Source organism: Papaver somniferum, chromosome 7 (genome assembly GCF_003573695.1).
Source record: "Papaver somniferum cultivar HN1 chromosome 7, ASM357369v1, whole genome shotgun sequence".
NCBI classification, from domain to species: Eukaryota; Viridiplantae; Streptophyta; class Magnoliopsida; order Ranunculales; family Papaveraceae; genus Papaver; species Papaver somniferum.
The window spans coordinates 203,089,241-203,107,945 of NC_039364.1; the positions used below are offsets into that span (position 1 = coordinate 203,089,241).

Consider the following 18,705-nt stretch of genomic DNA (forward strand, 5'->3'; position numbering starts at 1 on the left):
GCATATGTTCATTAGCAGGTAATATTGTCGGAATAATTTCATTTTTACATTGTGGTGTAGGTACTGATACTAAATGGTGAACCAAAGACTGAGGGCTGGTGTAGACAAAGTATGAGATGTTGGTCTTGCTACTGAGAGGCTAGCACAGTTAATATCCAAGGAAAGGTGTGTCATTAAATCATATTTACTCAAAGCTAAAGTAAGCAACCAAACATGCCCTTCATGACTTCACCAACACCTAAACCTAGGGTTCCACGCGTGAGAGAAGAGGTTGTTTCTTCTCCATTTTATCTGTCTGTTAACCCCATCCCTCTACTGTGTATTCTCTATTTTTGCCTCCCACTTTACAATTTCACATCAGAACCATCACACCCGACATCACCTCATCTCTCACCCAGAAACATCTCCATCCATCTGTTCAAACACCTAAACCAGAGCCTAACCCTAAGAGGCTGTATCTTTTTTATACCCAATTTCCATCTTTCACAAATCAATCAAGCTAGACCTAGAATCAGTAATTATTATGTGAGCAAGAATAGGTCGGCTAAATTGGTTCTCAAGAGTGAATAAATTGACAAGCTAGGTCTGAAATTGATGTTCCTTCAAACACCAACAAAATGCAGCAGCGAATTGACAAGAGAACACAAGCAGCATGCGTTGTCAATTGGGTCTGAATCTGATCTCTTTTCAAACAGCGACAACATCAGCAATTCAGTGAAGATAATGTCATGGTTGTGGAGGATAAAAAGTACTGCTGCAGTGGTGAGTTGTAATCTATCAAATCCCAAAATTTCTGCTTGGGTATTTCTTGATTTTGGGGATTATGAGTATGGGGTTCTTATATAAATGGAGGAGGAGTTTGTATTTTGAACCAAGCCCGGACTAGCCGGTGCAAGCAAGTAGTAGTATTTAGGTTTATTTTTCAGTTCTTATAATGTTCTAATTTTCTAACTAGGGCTTAGATGAAGCTCTTAATCTAATATCAGATAATTTTGGTTATGAATGTGTTCTTGTTGTGCTTAACTGCTTAAGGATAGATTTAATCTTTGTGCTACAACATATTACTTTCACCTTGTTTGTCAAGCAACCTAGGTAGTTGGAACAATTCTATGTTGTTGTGCTGCAACTCATGCTTAAATGAATTGATTTATCTTTTGAATAGTTGTGCTTTAATCAGACAATTATTACTTAGGATAAATACTTTAGTTGTGATTAGTCATCCATCTTCAGATCACCTTGAATAAGCGGCAGACACGAATCTTCATCGCTATTCATTAAAAGGACAAGAGTAATATCCATAACTGAATTATCTAGTGCAGGTTAAGCAGTGGATTCGAATGCCCTAGTGCTTTCTAATTGCATTCTAATATTGTTTGTGTAGTATAATCATTCATACTAGTCGTATCGAAAAACCCATTTCGCTAATCAGTATAGAAAGACCTTAAAATCAACTCTACATCGCCCTAGTCTCTGTGGGATTGACCTGTATTTGCGTTGTCTACTATAGACGCTGTGCACTTGCAGTATAATTGTAGGTATATTTCTCGTCCTACCAAGTTTTTGGCGCCGCTGCCGGGGACTCGGTAGCGGTGTAGCTGAAATTTCGTCGTCACTTTACTGATTTTAGCTCAATCCTGTACATATGTGTTAGATCACTGCATTCTGTTGGTTAGTATAGTTGTGATTTTGATTTTTCTAGCGTCATCATATATCCTGCATAGTTAAAATCATTTGTCGTTGCATTTTGCAGTTTATCTGTCTTTAGTTTAACTTAGTTATTTCCATCATCTGTGTAACTTAGTTCTGTAGCATATAAGTTATAGTAGTTAGCTGTAGTTTTTTTATTTTTTATTTCAACCATTCTGTTTACCTGCATTCCTCATATCTTTAAATTCAAAAAAAAAAGAAAAAAAAAGAAAACATTATAGCTGTAGCTCTTTAGTTGCCATAGATTAAAACTTGTTTCCCTGTCTGTTGTTGTAATATTTTTGTGTCCTGTAAGATATTATCCTCTTTAGTATTTATCAGTAGCATATAAGCATGTTTTGAATTTGTAACTTCCATTTTACTTTAAAGCTGTCTGTAGTTGCATTCTGTAAAATCCTTTAGCTGGAACCTTTAATTTTAGTCATTTTATTTCTGCATCTTTTCATAGTGGTGTCCGGTAACTTAGTTGTACTTTTGCTAGACTTCCTTTCTTTCGTAGTCTAAACATATTACCATCTGTTGATACCCATCATCTAGGATCCTGTAAATACCTTGAACTTTCTTTCTTTTTACTCTTGTCAGTCTTATCTCAGTAGTATAGTCACAAATTTTTGTAATCTGCATCTCAGTGTCAGTTCAAAGATTTTGTAGGTACTGTAAATATGTGTTTAGATTTCTCTGTTTTCAGTCATAGCTAGTATAACTTGGTTGTAATCCATCTGTTATATAATCTGCAAGCCTGATTTGTCCCTGTCTCAGTTGCATTGTGGTACTAATCTCAAATATGCTGAAAACTTTTCTATGTTGGCTGAATAATGGCAGTAGGTGTTACATATCTGATGTTTTAGTGTAAAAATTTGTTCCTTGTACCGTGTCAGCGTAAGTAGAGTTAATCTGCATTTTAGTTTTGCATTATTAGCTGTAACTTCTCATTTTCAAGTTCGTCATTCTCTGTAACATAATTGTCTCTCAGTTTGTTCCCTTTGTCCTGTATCATACCAGTTCTGTAAGTCAAGTCAGTTGCGTGCTGTAGCTTATTAGTTTACATAATCCTGTAGCTGTATCAAGTAGATCATTGTCACTATCACCCTGTACAATATCAATCCAAGCATTTTGCATCTTATTTGTTTTCTTTTTCAGCTTGAAACCGTCTGTACATAGCACTTTACTAATATTTTTCATCTTAGCACTTTAGATTTTGTCTTGTAGCTAAATGTATAGTTTAGTCTGTAGTGTATATAGATTGTTTAAGAATTATTAGCTCGTGTTAGGATCTCACAGTTCTATTATTAATAATTTTGTAAACCATAAATCATCTTCGTAATATATTGTTTCATATTTTGTTAGTATGTAGTTGTCTTCCATTTTCGGTAGTATAGAGCATCTCACTATCATCGTTGACACATTTGGATTTGTGTCCAGTTTTGGTTGTATGCTGTAATTTTTTATTTTTTTTTGGGGGGGTTGTTTTTCTTCTGTTAGTGGCGTACGTACTGCTGGTCAGTTTTTTTTTAATTTTGTTAATCTGCATTTAGATTTTAGATTGTATAGAATTTGATTTCACACAGGTGCTAAAGCTTTGATTGTTTAGTGCTACAATGTGCTAGGAAAGAACTCGACAGTGCTAAAGCTTTCACACAGGTCGTTATTGCTGTTCACATTCTCGGCCGTTCTCGCAGTACTGTCAGGTGACTGAAAGACCTCTTCACCGGCCTGAAGAAGTTAAGTAAAGAGCCAGATTTGTGGTACCTACGCTATCCTGTCGCTGGAGTTGTTTGTGGTTAAGAGAAACTTCCATTAAATAGGTAAGAACAAAGGAGATTCAACCGAAAAGAGGGGACGTTCAGTCTGAATAGCCTTTCTCGGATGCGCACCGGAGGTAAGTTTCTCAAACACTACAACAAAATGACGTCTCTGCTTTGTTATTGCTTAGCCTGAACGGTTGGGTATTGGGTTTAACAATTATGCTATATATCTTGTTAATGAATATGAGTTGGCCTCTCGTTAGCTGCCATATTTTTATTGCCATAGTCCAATAGAAACCCAGTTTAGGATTGATAGACGTTACAACACTCTGCCATTATCACATCTGCAACATTTTTAATTTTTCTTGTTAGTTTGTGTAATTTTTAGCTTGTACTGTGTGTTTAGCCTATCGTGTTTAGTCTTAGTAGCTTATATACTTGTTTGCATCATTTAGGAATTGGTAGAAGCATTCTTTTCTTTTTATACTCCCTCCGTTTCGTTTTTATAGGTCGGTTTGGGATAGCGGCGTGATTAAGGATTTTATCAGTCCGCCGTTTTTTTATGTTTTTTTCCATTTTTGCCCTTACCTAATAAATTCCGCTCTCCAAAATTGAAACCGAGAACAACCAAATTCAAAACTTCTCTCTGAAATTGAAACTGAGAAAACAACTCTTCCAAATTCAAAATTCGTGTGTTTTCTGGATCTGTTGAATTAAATTAAAGATGGGGAAAGGATGAATCAGATTGTTTAAGAGAGTTTAAAGTTGATAAAGAATTTTGATTAACTAAAGAAGAAGTTGAGAAGCGTCGTCAGATTGTTTAAGGGTTTGAATGAATTTGAGAAACATGACGGTCCTTCGATTTGGAGTTTGGTTTTAGATCAGTTTAATGATACTCTAGTTAGGGTTTTACTTGTTGCTGCTGTTATTTCGTTTGTTTTAGCTTGGTATGATGGTGATGAAGGAGAACTGTGTTGATGAATTCCAGCTGATATGAAAGTATTGAATGTGAGTGAAATGGGTTTTGATGAATTCCAGCTGATATGGAAGTATTGAATCTGAGTGAACTGTGTTGATGAATTCCAGCTATTATTCTCAGTGTGTGTCAATGGGGATTCACCCTTTACGTGTTTGATAAAATTACCGAGTGAAATGGGTTTTGACTTGAATCAAATTCCTGAGGATAATCTATCTCAAGGTAATTTCCCATCTCCAATTACAATTCCATCTCCAATTATAATTCAATCTCCAACTATTAATGATTCAGATCAATATTGTCTCATCGATTTAAACGAATGTTACCCGGAAGAAAGTGATGATGGTGATAGTGAAGAAGAAGAAGAAGAAGAAGAAGAAGAAGAAGAAGAAGAAGAAGAAGAAGAAGAAGAGGAAGAGATACATTGTCCCATTAACACCATCGCAGAACCAGAACCTATTCGCCATGGAAATAAGAAGAAGAATTTAACCTCTAATGTGAAGAGAAGGATTCTTGAAAAATTGATGCAAGGAAGCACAGATGGGAGACTTCGCAAAAGTTGGTTTCAGAACTGTTTCGAGATTATGGCATGATGCAAAACTGGCTGATGCAAATGGAGATGTGGTTGATATCTCTTCTAAGATGGTCCGCAGAGTTGGTAGAAAGAGAATTCAATTAGATTTACATAGAATTAAGTTGATACCTCTTCGCAAACGAACAACGATAAGAGGAATAGCACACGCACTAAACTTGTCAACTGCAACAGTACATCGACGAATCAAGGATGGGAATCTTCGACCACACTCGAATGCCTTGAGGCCGGGACTTACAGATGCAAACAAGATAGCAAGGGTGAATTTTTGCTTAAAAATGATAGACAAAGGTATGACCCAATCTTCAAATTCATTCATTGACATGTTGGATCGAATTCATATAGATCAAAAATGGTTTTACATTACAAGAAGAGCACAAAAGTATTATCTTCATGCCGAAGAAGAAGAGCCTTAACGCACGTGTAAAAGTAAAAAATGTATTACCAAAATCATGTTTTTAACGGCCGTGGCTCGTCCTCGCTTGGGTTTTGATGGTAAGATCGGAATATGGCCTTTTGTTGTTAAAGGAGCAGCAAAAACCGCAAAGCTGGGACAATGGAAACCGAGGCCATGAAATCTGTTAACAAAGAGGTTATGAGGTGTTTTTTGATTGAGAAATTGCTGCCTGCTATCAAGAAGAAATGGCCGTTTAATAATTGTAAGAAAATCTTTATACAACAAGATAATGCAAAACCACATGTCCACGAGAATGATAAAAAAATTATGGAAGCGGTTAGAAGTTATGGGCTAGATATCGAGTTGTTGTGTCAACCTCCAAACAGTCCCGACTTGAATGTTTTAGACCTTGGGTTCTTCAGCGCTATATCTGCACTTCATCATACTGATGCTCCAACCACAGTAGATGAGTTTATCGCAAGTGTTACGAGAGCGTTTGAAAGTTTCTCGGTTGAACACGCAAATAATGTTTTCATAACATTACAATCTTGCATGAAGGAGATTCTTAGAATCAAGGGTGGGATTCACTACAAGATTCCTCATATGCATAAATGGCGTTTAATTAGAGATGGACAACTCCCAAATGTACTTGAGTGTGATCCTCAAGTATTGAATGAGGCCAGGGAATTTATGAGAAAGTATGAAATTATGCAAGAAAGTTCTTCAGGTATGTGATTTCAAACTTGTTTTTCGCTTATTTTGACTAGCTAGGTGTTAACTCATGCCAAAATGCATATAGTTAGTTTCACATATATTCCTAGACATTTTCTTGAACTTTTACACATTATTGAAGTCTTTAATGGCAAGCTTGAATTCTTTTTATTTATTTTTACAGATGACAAGGTTAAAAGCGATAAACAGCATAAAAGCAGCAGTAGTAGTAGCCACAGAGACAAGAAATCGCACAAGCATTCTAAACATTCTGATAAGAAAGGTTATTATCCGTATTACTCATTTTTTAATATGCAAAAATTTGCACCATCTGTAGATGAATTAGAAAATTTGCTGTTGTTGAATACAAACGTTCCAGATATTATTTTAGTTTGAGTGGGAATCTGGGAATTTCGTCAAGTGAAAATCATCTGCATCTCTCTTACTAGTTGAGTTTCCCCTTTCCCTCTAATTAACTGAAATGGATTACTATGGCATACCCAGTTTATACATTTAATGAACTGATATTCATTCCCCACTAAGTTTTTTGAGATCATAAGTTACCTTTACAGATGCGCATTACCAAGCTAAAACATAGAGCTAGCTACCAAAGAATGATTAATTCCTACAATGATACATGTCAGTATGGTTATGAGGGCGATAAGCTGTGGTAGTGGTTCTTAAATGTTGTTGACCATGATTTCACCATTCACAGTTCTCAAAGACTTGTTTTTCTTTTATCTAATTTGCTCTTTGCTGTCATATTTAGTATGTGTGCTTACGAAAAGAAAAAGAACGGGCCAGCTTGCTATGGATTTTAAACAAACTATCATCGGCAACGATATTTACAAGAGCTGGCTTGAGGACGCCTCTGACCTTGTCGGAAGAAAGAAGGTTTTAATATTGCACCACCTTCTATGTACTCTGCAGTCTTTTCCTTGTAGCTAAAAACACCTTTGTACTATGATGTTTTTGCAGAGAGCCAAATCTATCAATAAATTGAAGATAGCACAGCTCATGGACCTCCCTCCAGTAGCAATTGTATGCGGGTTAGCAGGCAAGCATTGCACAGAGGTCTATTATCCGAAGCCACTGCTTGAGCTATATAGGAGAAGCATCCACATTCGTCCACCTCGTGATTCAGCACCCAAGCCACCTGAACCAGTAAGCTTATTATCTCTTGCTTGATTTCGTACATACAATTGCATACAGTTTTTTAACAATGCAACTACTCCAGCATCCCCCACATGAATCTTGAACCATGGATAATTCGAAAGAAAAGTTAGACTTTAGAAAAACTGAATCACTTCAGCAGCCCCCACATGAATAAAATGGATAATTGTGTGTTTAATGATTCTCTGTCTCTCATATTGCACTCTACGTTTATGGTTCGTATATCTTGTGAGGACGCGTCTTGCGGCACAGGTAAGGCATTAGTTGCAGGGGGAATATTTGTTACCTTTCCGTTATATAGCTCCCGTTGTGTTTAGGCATTCACTTGTGTGGCCAAAGTTTTTCATGTGTTTGGTCATTTCTTAAACTTTTTTCACATTTCCGTGTTATCTACATTAGCTCCCATCCAGCGTAGAATTTACATTTGACTATACAGTTCAACTAGTGGCTTTATACACATTTTTAGAGTCACGTCTTTATAGTTCTTTTCTGGATGATCAGGAAAGAGGCTCCTTGGAGTTCTTTTCTCGCAGGCTTCTAAATTGTGGACAATTGTTCTATCACTGCAGTGTTCCTTGATCTGCAAGTACACAGGCTATTTTTCTTGTTCATTTCAGTCCTGTTTTTTGGTTTTTATATCCAACAGCATGTCTAGGTTAGCAAGTACACAGGCTATTTTTTGGTTTTTAATTTGCTTGCTGGTTGCTTTGGTTCCTTTTCATCATTGGTTTCCTTGGTCTTATTTCAAGAAAAAACGAACTTGAGACTGAAATTCTAGAGGTAAAGAATAATATACGGAAATCTGAAGCAAAGATTTCCTACCAGCGAGAAGCTATTCGAACAAAGATGGCGCAGAAAAACACTTTCTTGTTTGAACCTGCTCTAGGGAATTTGTTCAGTTAAGGTTGCAAAATGATTGTAGATCCGTGGCCCTTGCAGGTTGGTAACAGAAAAAGCAGTAGGAACTAGAACGAATAGCGCAGTGCAGTAGACTAGTACCGTATCTGAATGTTTATTTCATGTTAACATCTGAAAGCATTAGGAGTAAATACACACCCTGCAGTGCTTTTTGTACACATCTATGGGACAATGTCAATCCAATTCCTTTTCGTCATTCGTTTCCTTAGTAATGATGGTACATCAGCTAAAACTGAAAGGTGTAGAAGTGTTTGAACAAGCCTACTAATAAGACACACCAGTCCACAATTTTTCTAGTTTATTTGTTCTAGCTTTCGGTTTCTTTCCTGGGTTTCAATGGAGTTTTAGTATTGATTTCTGTTTGTCTCTTTGTGTGTTCTGATTAAGTCGTTCCGCTTATCCCAATGAAAGAAAACGATGGCTTTGGTGCTCAATGGTTAAGGCCATTACTGGAAGCAAACTATTTCAATCCTTGTAGTGACCATGGGGAAGAAATGTCTAAAAGTGAATCCAAATATTTCTGCTTGGATTGTATGGGTAAATCCATTTGTTCTTACTGTCTGATTCATCATAGAGAACATCGCATTGTTCAAGTAAGTTCTCTCAGTTTTTTGGTTTCTTTTTTGATTTTTTTTTTGATCTTTGAAAACCCACTTCGAAGATTGAACTCTTATTAACATTTTTGTTCCACCAATTGCAGATAAGGAGGTCTAACTACCACAACGTTATAAGGGTTAATGAAGTTCAGAAGCACATAGACATTTCTGGTGTTCAACATTATGTAATCAACAATGCTGAAATCGTTTTTCTCAACGAACGCCCTCAATTAAGACATGGTAAAGGAGTTACAAATACATGTGAAATTTGTGCCAGGACCTTGCTTGATTCATTCAGATTTTGTTCTTTGGGTTGTAAGGTAATTTTCACTCAACTATACACAGAACCCATCACTTGAATGGCGCTATAGGTTACGCATCAGCTCCCGTATTGAAAATATTTGAATAATTGTGGCTGCACATACGTACAGGCGAAGAAGATGATGTATGCTGTGGAAAAAGCTATGGAATCTGTGGAAAAGCTTTCCAAGTAAACATGTCAGATCCAGAACTTCAATCAGGCCACTTTGATATTTGTTCAGGTTGCAGGATAGCAATAAGGAAAACACCAAATTGGTTTGCACTAAAGAAAAGCCTTTGCCAAGGAGGAAAATACAGAAAAGGAGTCTGTACAGGAAAAGGAAAGGGAAGGAAAGCGTTGACAGTTCGCCAACCAGTTTTTTTCCTTCTGCAGTCCAATTGTTCTTACTCAATTGAAGTCCAGCTATTGTATTCATGGTGACTCATTCTTTAACACAAACTTCTAGTACTCCATTGAAGTCTAGAGATTGTATTCATGATGATTCATTAACAAAAACTCATTTCAATAAAAACACTTCCTGAACAAATTTTAGGGAGTACAAGAGATTATAGAAATGATTCATTTTCCATTGCACACGTAATTAGACCCGAGTACAAACTTATGCAATAATCATTTTAAGACTAAACTGAAACAACAAGAATCTACTCGCATTACAAACTTACCGTCCATTATCACTCATAACATTTCCTTACCACCCATTCTCCCAATTCCAAATTCTGCAACACAGTGCAACACAACTTGAAACTCCAGTAGCTCAGTTGTCGATCACTACCATTCAACTAACACCAAACCCAGCAACATCATTATGCAATAATCATTTTAAGACTAAACTGAAACAACAAGAATCTACTCCATTACAAACTTACCGTCCATTATTACTCATGACATTTCCTTACCACCCATTCTCCCAATTCCAAATTCTGCAACACAGTGCAACATAACTTGAAACTCCAGTAGCTCAGTTGTCGATCACTACCATTCAACTAACACCAAACCCAGCAACATCATTATTAACTTCATAACCTCTTTCATATCCTGTAACTTACACAGCCACTACCAACAAAGTAACATTTCAGGTCAGAGTTGTTGATGGACATCAAAGATTTGCCATTCAGCACCATTAGTAAACCTGATATTCTCATTCACAGATATGGACGTCAAACATTTGCCATTCACAGATGCCTCAAGCGATATAAAACTGATAATGAAACCAGAAGAAACATGGGTGAACAGTTTGCAACTTAAATCGATACGTCTAATAACTGAGTTCATGTTGGTTAACACTTATGGAGGTTCCCCATTCGCAATCACTATCACCCTGTAATATCAATATAACTTCAATAACTGAGAATTCAAAGCAATCAAATGAAAATTATTCTAGTATCAAGCTAATTACCATTCTCTTTCAACCAAAATAGTCCCAGCAAGAGTAGAAAGAGTACCGATCGCCCCAGAGACATTTGTCAGCACAACAAGTGAAATTAACAGTGCAAAACCTGAAAGTCTCAATCCAGAGTGCACCAGTAACCAAGTCACTGTAACTCCAGCCACTATAAAGGACAGATTTTGAGTTAACAACCACAACCGTAGAACCTGAAATAAAGCCGATTCTCTTAGACATATATACAGTCAATTCGAGTACAATTAATAGAGTAATTGCTGCTCTACACATGGGAGTATGAAGTAGGAGCAGGAATGAAATATCCAGGTGGTGGTGGTGGTGGAAGAAGAAACAACAATCTTTCAATCATTGTTGTAATTTTCTCAATCTTTCTTTTTGCTGGGTTTATGTATAATGAAGATGTTAAATCAATAGCATCAAAAAATCCAAGAAACCCATGTTGATGATTCTGATGTTAAACCATCAAAAATCCAACAACCCATTATTGAATCAGTGGTGGTTCCTAAACAGAATCCAGAAATCAAGAAAATTATTGAAGAAATTGAAGGGCCTCCTGAAAGTTGTGATCTTTGTTATGGGAAATGGGTTTTTGACATTTCTTTGCTGTAATGGTGGCGACGGTGTTGCTGGTGGTGTAGTGGTGGCGACGGTGTTGCTGGTGGTGGTTTATGTGGGAGAAGATGAAGCTGAAGGAGGCCTGTAATGGCGGTGAAGGTGTTTCGGTGATAATGGTAGAAAGAGAAAAAACGATTTTATAAAGGTTAAAACCGTAAAAGTGAAATCCCAATTGGGATACCATCCTATATTTTTGAAGCGTCTATTTTAGGAAACCAGCCTATTAAAAAGTAACGGAGGGAGTATTAAAAAAAAAAGTCAGGATTTTGGACTGGTATTGGGGATGAGAAATCATCACACAGACACATTAGAGAACTCGCACATGAACATGCTTCACATTTTGAGTTTCCATTAGATCATGGTGTCGATAATTATAGGGATAATTATGGACCTTTTCTAGGTCCTGAGCTACAATATATAGACCCTAATGATTATTCACACATGTATCATCCACCACCAGGCGATGTTGAACAATTTTGTACTCACATGAGCCCTTGTATGCAATCTGTGATGGAGAATCTCAAACTCATTGAACAAAATAATGCTAGATTTGAACTGCAAGCATCGCATGTTCATCCATATAGCAACACATCTGAATTTCCCTTCGATAGTGGACCTCATGCACAACCATGTACTGAATGTTCATATGAAACGAGGATGCCCACTATTGAAGACTCTCCTTCCATAGAACAACTTAATATGATTCTGAAAATGAACCTGATTCATTTACAAAATGAAGAAATGAAGGAACTTCATAATGAAATGTGTGTTTGTCCTAATGAAATAAATTGTGGAAACAGTGTGTCTAGTCTTACTCATGCAACTGATATTGCATATGAACCTATTGTAGAAACAAATGAATGGACTGGAAATACTATTATTTTTGATGGGATAAACCACTCATGTTACGATGATGATGATAACAATTTAGAAGAATATGTCCACTCTGAAAATGTTGTTATGGAATCTGTTGTTTCTGAGACATTAGGCTCCTTTGTTGTGACTTCGAGAAATGATGTTTCTTCTGATTTTCTTATTCGTAACATTGAATTGTTGAATGATGTGGCTACTGATTTAGATATTGTGCAACTGACCTGTGAAAAAGAGCAAGACACACATTTTGTGTCCGGCGTAGAAAAGGTTGAATTGTCTGTTGACACAAATGATTCAATGCATGAAAATATAATTGATGTGTCTGATTGTCGGCCTAGGTCACAGTGTGAAGTTTCTTATGATATCCCTATGCATGAAACTGAAGTTTTAGATGATGATAATCATGATACTGATTTGGGTCTTGTTGATTTTTTCTATGAATGTGAGCATGATATACTTGTTTCTAACTTAGGGATAGTGTGTGATGGTACTAATGGTCTTATACACGAAAACAACTTAGATGTGCCTACCTCCCTGCTTAAGTCACAAACTGAGACTCTTCCACCCAACCTAGATTTGGTTTGTAACAAAATTGTAAAACCATCTTTTCTGAGAATACCTAATTGTAGATGGTGGATTTTCGACAAGGGCTAAATTCGTAAACTCATAATTATACGAAGCTCTGATCCAGCAATTAGACGTGAGTATTGAGACGCGGGTCTCTCATCGAATTCTCAACGGAGAGTACTTTCTCTCAGAGTACATGTAGATATGTAGTCTCACGACTGGACAACGGCATATCTCATGAATACTGAACACTTTCAGTGATTATTTCTATATAGTATCACGAGATGGACGACTCCTAGACATCTTGCTCTGCTAGTACAGAGCGATAACGTCTTCAGGAACAAACAACGAGTTTACCCTGACTAAATAAAGGATATGACTTACCGACAAGCTCATATCGGGATAATTAATGCTCCTAGACAGCTTGCTCTGCTAGTATAGAGCCACAAAGTTAATTATTCTTAATTACAATTGCTCCTATTCCATGGTCGAATCCACGACTGGTCCCATGGAATGGCAATAACAATTGCTCCTATTCCATGGTCGAATCCACGACTGGTCCCATGGAATGGCAATAACAATTACTCCTATTCCATGGTCGAATCTGCGACTGGTCCCACGGAATGGCAATAAACAATTGTTCTGATTCTATGATCGAATCCACGGCTTGATCTCATAGAATAGCAATAAATATATTATCTCATTACTCCGATTTCATGATCGAATCCACAACTGGTCTCATAAATGGTAATAAATAAATCTTAATTACTCTGATTCTATGGTCGAATCTACGATCCCATGGAATGGTAATGCTCACTTTATTATTCTGAATTCGTAGTCGAGTCCTCAGCCGATCCTATGAATTAATAATAAACATCTTATTACTCAGTTTTGTGAATTATTCTCCACTGAATTCCACAATTAGTAATAAATAATCAACAACCGGGCGTCTGAACTACCTCTAAGTAAGCCCCGATTCAAATGGTGAAGGTGTATCCAACGATGATACACTAACAGTCACCGCATGAACGAGTATTTCAAAAATACAACGAAACGATGAACCTATGCAAAATAGAGAAGAAAATAATAAATAATTAAAAATATTGACCAGGGTGTTGGGAGCACGGACACACGACCAACCGACCATGTCGTGGTCAATCCCACGCCAGTTTTATATTTTTAATGCATTTTTATTATTTTTCATGATTTGATGAAAATTCTCTCATTTTATCAAATTTCCTTCGTCTCGAGGAAACTCCTCGGTTTGATGGTACTTCCATAAATCCATAAAAAATAATATAAAATTAAGGAAAGGAGTGTGGGGCGTGACCATTGGCCAACCGGCCATGCCTTGGTCCCAACCGGCCGCACACCCCACGGTTCCTTATTATTTTATTATTATTATTATTATTATTTCTCTAATTTCATGAAAAAACTCCTTGATTTCATGGTATTTTTGCACAAATCATCAAATAATAATAAAATAAAATAAATTATGAAAACTTGTGGGACTGGGCCTTGGCCGGCCGGCCATGCCCTAGCAGGTCCCACACGCCCCTTTGTTTTATTATTTTATTCTTAGTTTTCCTTGAATTCATCAAACTCCTTGATTTCATGGTATTTCTCTCAAATTAGGAAAAATTCCCTCAAATCATCAAAATACCTAAAAATATTAAAAAATTAGGAAAACTCGTGGGACCGGGACCTAGCTGGCCGGCCATGCCTTCCACGGTCTGACATGCCCTTGTTTTTATTATTTTAATATTTTTTGCTTCCTTGAACTCATGAAAACTCCTTCAATTCATGGAAACTCCCAAAATTCATCAAATTCCTCAAAATTCATGAATTTTTCATAAAATCATTATAAAATTAGGGAAACTCGTGGGACCGACCCCTAGCCGCCCGACCATGCCTTCCACGGTCCCACACGCCCTTGCTTTTATTATTTTAATATTTTTTGCTTCCTTGAACTCATGAAAACTCCTTGAACTCATGAAAACTCCCTAAATTCATCAAATTTCTCAAAATTCATGAATTTTTCATAAAATCATCAAAATATTATAAAATTAAGGAAAAGGCACCACGGGATCGTGGTCACGACCGGCCGACCATGCCTTGACCACGGTGGTCCCACGCCTCCTCATTCCTTATTTTATAATTATTTTTCATCATCTCATGGTGTTTTCCTCAGTTTCGTCGAAACCCTAATTTTGGCATATTTTCTCGAATGGATGCTCAATCGCACGCCAGAAAATATCAAAATTCTCAGGACTGAGCCGCGGACGCCTTGGGGACACGAGCACGCTATCTTGACCGACCAAGATTGTCTCTTTGGCTCACGGAAGCCGGTCCCATCAATTTTCACAGTTTTGACCTAATTTGCACAATTGCTCGTATTAGGTCCAAAACTCTTCCAAACACTTTGGATTTTCATGAAGTGATCGTCAGGCAGTCACGTGACAACCCAGGGCTGGTTTCATGACTCCATGGTCGGTCCCTCACCTTGTTATAATTAATTAGGTTTTCTCACCTAAGGCTCATACGAGCATTTTGAATAAATGATTAAGCCAGCATTTAATCATTCTTTCACCAACAAATCGTCAACTCTTCAGGAGTTCTTCGTATTTTCTCACGTGAGCATATGGACACTACATGGTTGATCCATAGTCCCATGTAGTCGCTCCCTCCTTCGTCCCATGGTTAAAATTCTGACGAACCGTGAATTGATCATCAATTGATCAAATTAGGGTCTGAATCCAAGGATCATCATTCCAGATTCCAACCTTAATAATTTTATGACGACCTCATGGTCATTAATCTTATTAATCATGCTCGGTTCAACAACCAGTACTTTAATTAATATTTTGGTACGCTGCCAATAATCCATCAGATGAGCAACACATGCTCAGACGATCAAATATTCAACAATTCATCACATGAGCAGCATTTGCTCAGATAAGGAATATTTGCTCAAACCAAGGAATAATGGTTCAACAATCGATATTCAACGATCCACCGAATGAGCAATACTTGCTCACTTCATCGTAAGAACTATACCTCTGTCCCATGACATGTTCAATTCATGAGTTTCAGAACATCATGTTTAACTCAACGACTACATGGATTCATCGTCCCATCAAACCACGAAGTCATCAATTGACTAACAAACCATGAGACGTCAATCGTGTCACTTGGGGGGATATCACTTATGGTTTTGGTCTGGCGGTCTACGACACGTTTGTTCAAACACACGATGGAATGTGAGCAAGTCGTGCAATCAGTTGAAGGAATTCACGAGGTAGTGGGTGGAAAATCGACCAAGTCTCCACACGTTGAGCAACTGGTTTCAAACACGATCTCCACTTCCCCACTCCTTGATTCCATCAACTGTCACACTTCATGGAATCATGGTGTCTACAATTCCATCAATATAAATAAGTCTCTGAATCATGATTGAATCAGCATCAACAGTATCATCAATCTCACGTCTCATCGACAACACGAGATCATCAACTCATCAATTGAGAAATTTCAATCATTCAGAGCTTATCATATTCGGAATTCACACACCCACAATCTTTGATTACCATTGATTCCACACATTTCCCACCTTCCCTCCTACAGATCAACCCATCCTCTCTTGTGACCGAATTTACTCTGGAATGGTCATTGTCTTGATTTAGGCCGGAGTACTACAGATTGATCTCTAGAATCTAAAGCACCCCATTTGCAGCGGTGCATCTGTGTGAGGTTTAACATTTCGCTCGGTTCGAGGAGTCTCCTCCGTACGGTCGTCTCCTCAATTCCTTAAAAACCAGCAAATCGTTTTTCCCCATCCACACTAATCTAGGACTAGAACTGTGTGCTTCTCAAGTTCTTTTGGACCATTTTGCATCTAAATATAACATCTTTAAGGAGCCACAGTTGGAATGTGTATCATTGCCCGTTCCTAACATAGTTCACTTTGAACTAGACCTTGTGCATGTTGCACCCCTAAAGTTGCAAGATTTTGTGCTCAAAAATACATATGTTGAAAATTTCAGGTTTGGGGGTATCTCATATTCATCCGTAGTCTTACATACACTCCCATGCTATATATGTGTAAGACTGATGATGTTTCTGCACATCATCTTTTGGGTTGATCCTCAACTCTTTAGGTTGTATGTGTATGGTGAAGTTTTCTTGTATATAATCCAGTAGGTAATGTTTCAGTTGAGTCTTATGTTTCTTTTGTATGTATTGTGCTAATCCAATGTGATCTCAGCTGAAAAATGTTGGATTCCAGCCGCGAATAATGGAGTTCGGTTCTTTGTTTCGTCAAATCTGGTAATCTCTTTCCTTTTTCTCAAACTCAGCATGTTTCTCCTGGTATGTTACAATTATAATTTTTTTAATCTTTAGAAACATTAAGGACAATGTTCAGTTTAGGTTTGGGGTGGAGAGTAGATGCCATTGACTGTCACTGTGTTATATTTTGAAACTGAACTCTGCCATATAAAAAAAAAATGAAAAATGGAGCTCATTTACCTTGATTTGTGATGCCTGCGCATGTATAATATCTTAGGATTCTTAGTCTAGATGATGAGGCACCCCTGATTCTAGCACAATTCACATGTTGATAAGAAATTTGCACATGCACGATCTACCGATGCATGTATAGCCTCGGGTCGCAGGTGTTTTATCGGTTAAGTAGACTGCCAATCATCTAGAATACTGAATGAGACTTGACTAGCTTGTTCTTTGGTTGGCTGGGATAGAAGTTGGAGGATACGTTAAGAAAAGCAACCATTAAATTTGACTGGGTGCATCGAAAAGGGCTGCCTCTTGCCAAAAGTGTCATGTAATGTATTGTTCTGTTTTTGTGTAAAGTTGTTGCGTCATCTTGTGTTTGTATATCTTGCTATTCCATACTCAGAGAAAAAATCAAATAGAAAAAGAAAATCAGAAAAATCCAGAAAGAAAAAAAATTCAGTTCAATAAAAAAAAAAAGTACTCATTATCTGTTATTATGTTCTATTTCAGTAAAAATGTTAAAGTGTCTCTCTTGCCTCAAAATGAGAGTAGTCAATGTAAAGATTGCAGTCAATGTTCTTTGTTGTTATGTGTTGTAAATGGTCTTGTAATATGGAAGGAGGGTGTAGCCATCGATGTACAACGCGGGTAAGCTGAAATATCACCAACTCTTAGGTGAAAATTCACAATTCTCGTAAAGCCGGACATCTAGATTGGCTTTGAATTCAGTTCTTAGCCTAAAAACTATCTCTTAGGAATTGGCGGTCATAACTTCTGATCATTCTTTAAACATGTGTAGATACACTTTACACTCTTATCACATGTCTTTAGTTGTTTCAGTGCTATAATTGTGCCTTTGAAAGCTAGATTGACATATCCTTTTGTTGTGAGCTAAAATGCAGGTATCACTTTCATGGAATCTGAGCTTATATTTCTTAGTTTTCTGTTTTACTCGAGGTCGAGCAAAATTCAGGTTTGGGGGTGTGATCGGTGCCTAATAATGCATATTTCTTGGCCATTTTGTTGTCTTTTATCACATCCCAAGTGTTATAAGATCTCATTTTATATCAAATCTTGTATTTTGGTGCATATGTTTATTAGCGGGTAATATTGTCGGAATAATTTCATTTTTGCGTTGTGGTGTAGGTACTGATACTAAATGGTGAACCAAAGACTGGGGGCTGGTGAAGACAAAGTATGATAAGTTGGTCTTGCTACTGAGAGGCTAGCACAGTTAATATCCAAGGAAAGGTGTGTCATTAAATCATATCTACTCAAATCTAAAGTAAGCAACCAAATATTCCCTTGATGACTTCACCAACACCTAAACCTACACATCCACGCGTGAGAAAAGAGGATGTTTCTTCTCCATTTTATCTGTCTGTTAACCCATCCCTCTACTGTGTATTCTATATTTTTGCCTCCCACTTTACCATTTCACATCAGAACCATGACACCCGACATCACCTCATCTCTCACCCAGAAACATCTCCATCCATCTGTTCAAACACCTAAACCAGAGCCTAACCCTAAGAGGCTGTATCTTCTCTATACCCTATTTCCATCTTTCACAAATCAATCAAGCTAGACCTAGAATCA

General features: G+C 37.3%; 2 protein-coding genes across 5 annotated transcripts; both read left to right on the forward strand.

Moving 5' to 3' along the window:
* Positions 1-333: 333 nt before the first annotated feature.
* LOC113299398 lies at positions 334-9,717 on the forward strand. 4 transcript variants are annotated; one of them, XM_026548418.1, is made up of 9 exons: positions 334-762; positions 3,299-3,586; positions 3,962-6,144; positions 6,313-6,411; positions 6,898-7,022; positions 7,107-7,292; positions 7,803-8,812; positions 8,920-9,135; positions 9,247-9,717. In XM_026548418.1, the coding sequence occupies exons 3-7, from the start codon at positions 5,577-5,579 to the stop codon at positions 7,878-7,880; spliced, it is 1,056 nt and encodes a 351-aa protein (XP_026404203.1). In that variant the 5' UTR covers positions 334-762; positions 3,299-3,586; positions 3,962-5,576; the 3' UTR covers positions 7,881-8,812; positions 8,920-9,135; positions 9,247-9,717. The 4 variants fall into 4 exon arrangements, with proteins under 4 accessions (XP_026404203.1, XP_026404204.1, XP_026404202.1 ...); XM_026548419.1 differs by having other exon boundaries at positions 3,276-6,144; XM_026548417.1 differs by having other exon boundaries at positions 3,299-6,144.
* Positions 8,714-9,309, forward strand: LOC113295821. The gene is made up of 3 exons (XM_026544152.1): positions 8,714-8,812; positions 8,920-9,135; positions 9,247-9,309. The coding sequence occupies exons 1-3, from the start codon at positions 8,714-8,716 to the stop codon at positions 9,307-9,309; spliced, it is 378 nt and encodes a 125-aa protein (XP_026399937.1).
* Positions 9,718-18,705: the final 8,988 nt, after the last annotated feature.